The 10,522-nt window shown below is 40.9% G+C and overlaps 1 protein-coding gene across 8 annotated transcripts in view; it reads left to right on the top strand.

Moving 5' to 3' along the window:
- The first annotated feature begins 314 nt into the window (after positions 1-314).
- Positions 315-10,522, top strand: part of UGP2 (UDP-glucose pyrophosphorylase 2) — a 57,263-nt gene continuing 47,055 nt past the window's right edge. For 2 of the 8 annotated variants that reach the window (XM_036872941.1, XM_036872940.1), the window contains exon 1: positions 1,433-1,566. Coding sequence is in view for 3 of the 8 variants with exons in the window: in XM_036872936.1 (XP_036728831.1) it covers positions 333-449 (117 nt within the window). In the remaining 5 variants the exon portion in view is untranslated. Of the gene's footprint in view, positions 582-1,229; positions 1,567-10,522 lie in introns of those variants that run through there. The other 6 variants (XM_036872939.1, XM_036872937.1, XM_036872936.1 and 3 more) reach the window with 6 other exon arrangements.

The raw sequence follows: 10,522 nt of genomic DNA, 5'->3' as shown, positions 1-10,522 counted from the left end.
TTTAAGCACTACAAAAATAACCACTCGTGCTTCAGGTTGTCTCCCTTGCTGAAGTATCTGTGGAAGGCTGTGACTTCTACTGGTGAAACATCCCTGGCCCAGCCGCTGGAGGCGCAGCCCCAACGCGCGCGGGATCCGGGCTAGAGCTCGTGCTAGTGCTCGGGCACAGAGCCCACCTCCGCCCGGCTGCCTCTGGCCGCATACGCCCCGCCCCCTGCCACCCCCGCGCGTCTCATTGGCCAGGCCCTGAATCCGCCTCGGCTCCTGACTGGCGGCTGCTCCTGTCTGTCTGCGCAGCGGGGACATTTCCGCCGTGAGGGGGGCTGCTCCAAATGGCGGGGGAGGGGAGGTGTTTGGGAGAAAGTGGGGGCTTTGGGTTGTGGGAGCCCGCAGCCCGGTGGACGAAGGAGGTCAGAAGCTGGGCTGCGACCACTGGTGAGGGGTTCAAGGTGTGCATGTGTGAGGGGAGAGGGGGAGAGAGAAGGTTGCCTCAGAGGTGACATTCTCTCAGCCTGCGAGCCTTCTTCCAGGCGCGCCATAAACGCCCCCAATTTCCCAGCTGCTAAAGGAAGAGGAGGAAGGTGGGTCTCTGTGGCGGTTTGGGGAGGGGCCGGGGCGGGCTTCCCACCACCCCTTGGGCGAGTGTGTTTCCCTCTCTGAGGCGTGTAGAGCCCCTCTGCCTGACCAGCTTTGGCCCCGGAGGCCCAACTTGGGGTTCGGCCAGGAGGAACTAGAATGTGTGAGGGTCGGGGCGGGCCCTCCCGGCCTCCTGTCCCTCGGAGTCGGCTTTCCCCTCACGGGTGGCCTCCCAGTGTCCGCTGCGGGGGAGGGGCGTGTAGCCTTCGGCCCCTCCCGGGAAAAAGCCGCTGCAGGGTTGCAGCCGCTCGCAGCAGGGAGGCGTTGGTGTGGAGGCCCCCGCCCGCCCGCGCGCCGAGCGCCTTAGTCCCGGGACGTTGATGGGCGGGTAGAAATGGTTGAATCGCACCCCCTCTGCCTACCTCCCCCGCCTCCCGATCCCTGCAGGGCGGGGACCGCCGTTGGCCCGAGTTTCCTGGGGAACTGTCCGGAGGCCGGACGGCAGAGAGGGGAGGGGGAATCGGGGGTGCGGCCCGCCTGTGCCTGCGGCCGTGCTGCTCCGGAGGGCAGTGAAGTAGCCGCTCTAGATCCGCCTCTTTCATTGATGAAATTAAAGTTCGTGTGATAGTACCTTTTCCGGGAGCCTCCAGCTGGCCCTCATTTGTGTCAAGGGTGCAGTGTAGCCTGGAGTTCCGAGCAGACTCGGTCGCACCAAGTTTCTGTCTTTTGGAAGTGCGGAAGGTTTTCCTGGGTGGTTTTTTTTTCTTTTTTTTTGAGGCAGTTTTAGCCGCTTGGAATAAATACTCCCTTAAGTGGCAAAACATAGGAAGAGGAGAAGGAACTCGTCGGTTGTTAAAGCAGGGGTGGAAGAGAGACCTGCCCATAGCGTGACTCCTCTAGGCTTTTGAATATATATATATATATACATACATATATATATATAGGCCAGAGTATTTTAATAAATCCCTAAAATGTCGAGATTTGTACAAGGTAAGACACGCTTCTTTTTTCTCCCGGGTTGCTTTAGCAGTACCGAATTTGGGTACTGGCAGTCGAGAGGTTGGTGGGTGGTTTGGAAGTGGAAATGTTCATTTGAGGTACTGTTTGCGAAACCCTTTTCGTTAAATTGACATTTGAGCTGTCTTGAGCTGCTGGGTTGGCGTTTCAGATACGTATAATTTATACCCCTGTACTCTGCTGCATTTAGTTCTGCCTCCCTGAAATCAGGTTAGTAGCACTCTGGCTCCCTGGGATAGGGGCTGTAAATGATGGTAAAACAGGATTTTGGCTGCTGATTAATCCCTGTTCTCTTTTCCGGGTCGAAGTCAAGGTAACTCTGGGTGCGGACGGGAAGGGGAACTGAGAGGGCTGAGGAAAGGCAGGTGTGTTTAGCCAGGACTGTTGGGGAAGCTTTAGCGTTCTCGGCTTCTCCGTCTGTGTGTACGTGGTCTGAGTCTCAGATTCATTTATTGCGAAACTGGGAATAGCTCGTAGAAGCTGGAGGTCATTTCAGTAGGAGAAATGACTTTGCTGCATTGCTGTGTTTATTTTTTTCCCTTTTTTGAAATCTGTAAATATTATTAAGGTTTCTTTCAAATTAGGAAATTGTTCTCTAAATTCTACATGTGTGTTAAAAAAGGTTTAGGGAATGCCTCTCAACTGAGTTAAGCAGTAACATTGTTTGTATGTGTGTGTGTAACGTGTACACATTGAGATTGGTGCTACCTTAGACCTATGTCATCAATTTGTAGCATAAGATTTGCCTTCTGGTATGCAAGTAAACCCTTTTCTTGCAGACCCCAGAGTGTGAAAGCTTCGGCCATCTTGCTGAACACACAGCTAGTAAAGTTCACAACCACTTAATGTGGCTCTCAATAAATGTAATGTACTTAAAAAAATTGTGTCAGTAATGGCCATCATTTGGCCCTGCACATAAAAATGCCCTAGTAGGTTTTACATCACTTTATTAACTCTTCTTTGAGTTTTGTATAATCAAGTAAGAGAATTTGCCTGCATTATTATGAAAACAGATGGGACACTTATGTCTGCCTTTAGCACTAAGCTCAGAAATGTCACTTGTCATTAGACTTTTAAATTCATGCTATGCCTTGTATGTGGTAAGAGATGCTTCTGTTCAGGTTGAATAAATGTCTTAGTCAAGAATAGAAAGTAGAGGTTAACTGTCAGAAGTTTGCTGGATTTTGTAACAACAACAATATTTAATTACCAGCAAGCCAGTATTGCAATAATATGCTAGAGAAAAGTGGACAAGTCACTTTAAAAGTTAAGAATATTATTAAACTCCAGGTGTTCCTCGTTGTTATGCTTTAGCGCAGCCTACAGAGGTGGTGCGTGTTGACTAATGTCACATCCTTTGCTGTTTGTTAATGGCTAATTGTTTTCAGGAGATTCTAAATAAAGTGGCAATACCTGTGTATGTTGTTATTCCTTTCCCTTGTCATCCACTTTTTTAAAAAAATCAGCTTTTTATCTTGAGATTTATAGAAAAGTTGCACATATGTCAAAACTAAAAAATTATCACAAGTACATTACTATTAACTAAACTACAGACCTAGACTACTTTTCCATGATTCAATCCAACATTGCATTTCATTGCCATCCAGTTTGCTCTAAGTGGTAGTTTTCTTTTTAAATTGGCAATTTTGCACAAAAGGATGACACTTCTCCCCTCCAAAAATTTTTTTAACATGATTTTGCTCCTGTTTATCATTGTTTAAATTTGTACTTCAAGTGTAAACTCTCTGTATGTTTAATTAACTTTACTGCATTGATCAGTGATAAACTTTATTGGGTAATGATTCTGCTGTCTCCACAGATCAGTTTTTAAGTGTAAGCGTTGGGATTTTTGTTTTTGAATTTTTTTTGGTAGCAAAGATCAAATTGTTTGTTTGATCTTTGCTGTAGCATTTATTGATATTTCCACTCATTGACACTTAGCTTGTGCCACTTCATAAGGAAAAGATTGAACAAATTAGGCTTCTAAACTGTTTTCATATGTTGTCTCATTTAAGCTTCACAAGAGCCCTGAGAGGTAGTAGATTTTAATCGTGACGTTACAGGTGAGAAAATTTAAGTATCTTATCCAAAGTTCACAGCTAGTAAGCACTGAAATTCATATATAAATGTGTCTTAAACCCTTGTCCTTTCCAGTACCTTTTATTGCCTCTTATGTTAAAGAACTTTTCAGGAACAATGGCTTCTTTCTCCAACTAGACTGTCAGTTCCCTGTGGGCAAAGATAATATTATATCCCTGGGGGAAATACAGTGTCTTGAAGTCGTGGATGCTCTGAAAGAATCTGTCATGGATGACAAATGAGAAATGCAGACTTTCCATGTACTTTTTAGTAGTTTAGCCTACATTTTTGGCTGTAGTTTATTAACACCTCTAACATAAATGTTGAGAAAGATAAAAGGGATGGACCTAGGTTTGAATCCTGTTACTAACAGGTGATCATAGACAACTTTTCTGAACCTCCGTTTCTACTTATATAAACATTGGGTATTAGTACTTACGCCAACGGGTTTTTGAGAAGCTGAAATGAGATTAATTACGTGAATGCATTTAGATGGCCAGTAAATTTTACTTTCCTTTCTTAAAATGATGGTAGCTTTTTGGATAGCATTGCCACTGTAAGTGTAACCACATGTCACAAACAGAAACAATGCACCTATGGCAGTTCTTTATTTTCCTATTCCAGGTTTGGTGTTCAGGCCTCCAGCAACTTGGGAGTTGACATATATATTTTTTTAAAGTATGGGGTTGGAGGGGAAAGCTTGAACAGTGATGTGAATACATAATTGGGGACAGTTTTTGTTTCAGTCCAATCAACAACTGAAATTATGAGCTCTTACAATACGCAATGTACTGTATTGGGATTTCTCCTGTATCCCTTATGGTTGGCACTTGAAATTCAGATCTGGGTATTATACCTGTGTGTTGTGTACACGTGTTTGAATGTCCTGGAACCTGGGGTTGCTATTCTCGGCTTGAATCTCTTCCCTCCAGTCTAGGCAATGAGCTTTATAGCAGCGGTCCCCAACCTTTTTGGCACCAGGGACAGGTTTTGTGGAAAACAGTTTTTCCACGGATGGGGGCGGGGGGATGGTTCAGGTGGTAATGCGGGTGATGGTTAGGGGATAATGCGAGCAATGGGGAGCAGCAGATGAAGCTTTGCTCCCTAGCCTGCCGCTCACCTCCTGCTGTGCACCCGGTTCCTAACAGGGTTGGGGACCCCTGCTTTACAGGAAAGCTAGGCATGTCCATTCTCAAGCACTTTGACTATAAGTTATTAGGTAGAAACATTCAATTAATAAAAATACTTAATGTCAATAGGCAGGAGAATTCCCAGTATGTATTCCTTGGCCAAAAGAAGGTTCAGCGTGCTTTGGGCATCTCCCAAGTCTGTGTTTCTCAGGCACTTAGAATTCCTTCTCATAGGAGGACTCTTTACTGGATCTCTGGCTTAATTCCCTAGCTGGTGTATTCTGCCCTCAGGTCACCTTCTGTCTGCCTGTGAAATTACATCTCCATTTGCTAGTTTTCTCCATCCCAGGGGTTGTTGCAGGGCCCCCAGTTTTTCTAAATAAATGTGACTACTACTTAAATGAGAAAGGGCCCCTTGTCACAGTTGGAGGTGACACCTCCTCCTGTGACCCTGCTGGGTCATCAGCAGCTGTGACTTTTGCCAGGTATGTTAGTCAGTGCCATTTGGAATTTGGCTTTTCAAAAGTTCTGAGAGCTATGGGGCAATCTCCCTACATGATTTGAAACTTATAAATGGCACTGGACCTACTGTCATCTAGCCAGCTAAGGCAGTGTTATGTACTTACACTGTAATTTAGAAGAACTTTAGAATTTTATTTATTTATTTATTAAGAAAATTATTTTTGGCTACATGGCATGCAGGATCTTAGTTCCCCAACCAGGCATCGAACCCACGCCCCCCTGCAGTGGAAGCGTGGAGCCTTAACCACTGGACCGCCAGGAAAGTCCCTGGAGGAACTTTTTAAAAAACTGTTTGTCTACTTAAATTATATAAAAATGTCCTTCAATATTCTTAAATTGAGGTACTTTCTTATATTTCAAGGGAAGCCGTTTGAGTACCCCTGTGTCACTTAAAAAGTACTTCACATTTTCCATTTGTTGGAATTCTCTTTTAGTGACTTTTTTTGGTGATTCTTGTTTGGTCAGTGGAACGTAGCCAGGGAAGATTAGCTGAACTAAGTGTAACGGGAGGGGTCTCAGATGAATACAGGGGTGAGAAGCATTCTGGGGCCTGGTTGTAGAGGTCAGGCCTAGGCCTGGTTCTTCTCAAATCCTAAGACTAAATTCAGCCTGTTGCTGATTATTTAGATGACTAGGATGTTTTCAGCCCAGGAAGGTTGTGGCATGGATTTGAGGCAGGACTAGAGGTGGCAAAGCAATGACTAAGGCACACTTCTCATTTTTTAAAGATGTAGCTTAGGATTCACTATGTTGCTAGAGAGATAGGGATTTAGTTAAATTCAGAGTCACAGTTATAAATGGAAAATTAAAAGAAATTCAAAGAGTTGAGCTGATGAAAACTTTGTTTCCAACATGGATCTTGTAATCTCTTTGGTTAAATTGTCTTTGTTCTTGATAACTGGGTCTTTCTTCTAGTAAAATGGATGATTTTCATTTGTGAAAGCCCACTCAGGGAAAAAAGAAATTAGACATTAGAGAAATAAGAAATATTAATTGGTACACTTCTTGGAAGTGCCATTTTAATATTCTAAGATAAATTGAAAAATTAAAAGGAAATTGATGTTAATTTTGGACAGTAGGTGTTTTCTTGTAATATCAGTTCACATTCACTTCACATTCTCTGTGTATTTATTTTTTTTCATAGAAAATTGTAGTAACTTTATGAATTGTAGTGACTTTAGTTAAAAGAATGGGATACTTAATTTGTGTGAGGAAAATTAGTGGGCCTAATAATGAAAATATTCTGGGTCAAAGAATAATATATTGTAATTTTCCAGTTTCCACCATGTTGAATTTGGTACCTTTTGTGAAAGTGCAGGTATTAGGAGTTCCCAAAAAGTCAGATATATCCATTACTGAAAAGTTAATATAAACAAATATTTAAAAGTTAAACTAACTGGATTGTCTGTAAAAATGAATAATTAAGAGTTGACTGTATTAACTTTATGTAATATGATTCATTCTGATATCCAGAATTTATGCCAGTGGAGAAAATCCCAGCAATATTAGAATAAAATTGTGGGGGAGATCCTCTGAAGGTTTGGGATTTAGTGAATGTGGAAATATGATTCACTTACCACCCTCTTGATTGCTTGGCATCTCTTTAGAACCTTGGTTTTCTAGACTGGTGTCCTTTTTACACAGCCTACAGTTTCTTTTCTAAACTATCATGTTTTGAACTTGGTGTAATAGTGTTTGAATTGTGGACATTTTGGTCTTGAGTAATTTGATGGATTGTCCCAGGCACAGTGACTATTAATTGAAACCATATGTCTTAGGTCTCTAAAATTCTACTACCAGGCATGCATCTTTCTATTAATAACTTACTAAATTCTTTGCAAGTTGGCTTGCTAAGTTATTGAAAGAAAATTAAACTTTATGTGTTTTTTGGTTGGGTTTATGTGTGAGAAAGGGGATAGTACTCCATTTGAAAGCTGTTTTCCAGTTCTCTTAACTGGTAAGCAAGCATCTCCATCAGTTCGTTGCAAAGTAATTGTCTAGGATTCAAATTCTACCTCTGCCAACAGTCCCATTGTTTACTTTTCTCCGTCATCGCCAAATGAAATCCATTGTGCCCCCAAACCATTTTGACAATTAAGAATTGTTTTTGAGAGCCATGGAGAAACTGGCTATGTTGTCTTAGTTAACTTATATAAACAACAAAATGTTTTGTTTTCCAGACCATTGCTAGATATTTGTTAGTTTTTTTATGTAAATCAAGAAAGTTCCCTGTTTCTCTGATTTTTACTTGTATCTTTAAAAAACCCCCACTATTCGTTATATTCATGTACATGAAATAGTCAAGTTATGCTTAGTCTACTTTTTAATTGTTAGTATTTTTTTATAATTTGATATCTATTCTAGGGGACACTCCCTTTACCAGTAGTTCCACTTGCTCTTTGGCTGCAAAGGTAATTGAAGTTTGTGTTTTTCTCTGGTTGCTGCCCTGGCAAAGACTGATGTGATTTTTCATTTATGTTATAACCCTGCCTAAAATTTTAAAGCTTCTAAAGAGTGTAGGAAAACCAAATAACACAGTTCTGCACTGTTGCGGATTCATTAACGCCGATGGTAAAATGCTTAGGCCTGGTAATAAAATATTTATAGAGTACATAAAAGCTTTCTTCGATTTTTCATTGCCCAGGAAATAAACAATATAGAAGGAAAAGTTGAAACGCACAAGAGAATGCTTATTCTGATATGTAGTTTTCACTTCACGCAGTAACTTCACTTGATAGACGTATTAGGGTTTTTGCAGTTTTCATTCAGATTTGGTGGCATACAGCCTGGAGGTGGTAAACCACATAATGCACTGTAACAGAGAAAGGGAGAACTTCCTCTAGGAAGGAGAGGCAGGGCGCCATGCAGCAGGGTTGGGATTCTTGCGTGGCTGCCACTGTGACCTTAGGCAAGTCAGCATCTCTAGGCTCTGTTTCATCTCCAAGATAAGGGAATTAGACTCACTGGCCTTAAAGCCTTTCCAAGGTTAAAAATTTTATCTAAATGCACATGTATCAAATTACACAGCAGGCCTGTCAAATCATTTTTTGGTCCTTGATGGTGATTTTATGTTGTATCCCTTTTCTCTCCTCTCAACAAATGGGAAATGGGTGTGATAGGCCCCTTACCATCCATTAAACTTGTTGCAGAGTGATATTATTTAACTAGTTGGCACATCTCTCCTGAATGTTCTGTTTTCCAGAAGTGATATTTTCTGTTTTTTGGGTTTTTGTTGTTGTTGTTTTTGTTTTAAGAGCTACTCTGTTGTATGAGAGCAAGGTTAATCTTAATTATTAATGAGAAGTCTGGTTTATGTATAAATTCTAACAGTTAAAAAATTTTTTTAAGCAAGCAATGCATGATTAGCAAAAATCTTGATTATCAAGTAGCTCTGCATGTTCGGTGCTGGAACAGTTCTCAAAAGCCTGGTACCTTTTAATTTTTGTTAATCAAAAATCATTTATTAAGCATTCATATGGCTGTGACCCATGCAAGTGTTAGGATGTACATGGCTGAGTCATTTAAAAATCTATGTAAATGTAAACAGTCATACTATAGTTTATAAGCTAAAATAATATTAACTTTAATACTGAAAGATCATATAAAATTGTATAAGACCAACTAATCAATTTTTCTTTATGATTGAATGACACGGACTTTATTTTTCTGTGTTTTTCCTAAATGAAGCTAAATTTGAATATATAAATTGCCCAATTTTGTTTAATCACTAAAGTTAGTGAAAACATTATGGTGACATTTGTACACAGTAATAAAGATTGAAAGGAAATTTAGAGGTCATTTTGTCTAAACTGCCTACAAGTTTGGAATTTCTTTGGCCACATCCCTGATACTTGACTGTTAAATCAGCCTCTGCTTGAGAAGCCTTAGGTACTTCAGGTACTCAATACACAGCCCATACTTTTCTTAGCCCTGCTTCTCCATGACTGGAAATCATAGCTCTTGAACACTTTCTCTTTGGCCTTACCGGGTACTACCTCCACTGGACAGGACTCTACCTTCTTTATACCCAGCACATTGCAGTATCATAATAGGCTCTTACTCATTAATTTAATAAACATTACTTGAGTATCTACTATGTTTCAAGTTCTGTTTTATGAATACATTGGGTATACAGTGGTGAACAAAATAGATACAATATATTCTTGGATATTGTTGGGTAAGATATACATTGAATAAATTTTAGAAAGTATGATGTCATAAAGGGGAGGTTCAAGGATCTACCATATGAGCATGTAATGGGCAACCGTGCTTAGTTTAGAAAGATTTCTAGGAAGAGATTACATTTAAATTGAACACACAAATAATATATTACTGGCTGTTCAAACCACTAATATGAGAAGTTAAGTCTTGATCTCCAGTGTACATTATCAGGTGCCTGTACTGTGCCAGGTGTTGAGGTAGGTGTAGGAAAAAAAGTTGAATAACACTATATGGCTTGTGCCCTTAAGGTGATACAGACAGACATCTCAGCAAAGAATTAAAGTTTTGGGGGTATTTGATATGTGTCTGATACAGCGCAGATTAAAACCTCCACGTAGCTGAGTTGTGGTAGAAAGGAAGGCTTCTTTGAACGTTCAGAAGCCACCACCTAGAACACTAGGAATGCCACCTCCAATAGCAGATGCTATTCAACTCACAGAGTTTGAGCTCTTGGGGGCTGAGGGATCAGGGAGTTTCCCGGGTGTTGGGATGATTCTCATGACTTTGGAATTCACAACTGGGCCTTTAATTTCTATTTTTCTCTCCTCATTTCTGCCTACCCTTCTCTAAAATTTTTGAATTACACTTGAGATATGTGTTTTGGAACAGTCTTATAATAGGATGGTTTTAATTTCATAGAGCAGAAAAATACCAACTCAGTTGGCTTAAAAAATGAGGGACTTATAATATCACATGAATCTTGAAGTATGATGTTCCAGGGTTGGTTGATTCCATGCAAAGACTGCATCAGTCTTTTCTTCCTTCTCTTAAGTATATTTGTCTCGTTCTTGGGTCAGCTTTCTTCAAAGTCACTAAATTGCAGAAGAAACTGAAGGTGAGGGGTGGACACATACTCATTGTGGCCAGGGATGGAAAAGGTACTATGTTTTCTCAGGTGTCTCTTTTTTCAGTGAGGGACGCCTTTATCCAACGTCCTTTGCAAACTATATCTTTGTTGCTTACTGGCCAGAATCATT

The sequence above is a fragment of the Balaenoptera musculus genome, chromosome 13 (genome assembly GCF_009873245.2).
Source record: "Balaenoptera musculus isolate JJ_BM4_2016_0621 chromosome 13, mBalMus1.pri.v3, whole genome shotgun sequence".
NCBI classification, from domain to species: Eukaryota; Metazoa; Chordata; class Mammalia; order Artiodactyla; family Balaenopteridae; genus Balaenoptera; species Balaenoptera musculus.
The sequence above is the reverse complement of the archived record's forward strand: the minus strand, read 5'-3'. Positions and strand labels throughout refer to the sequence as shown.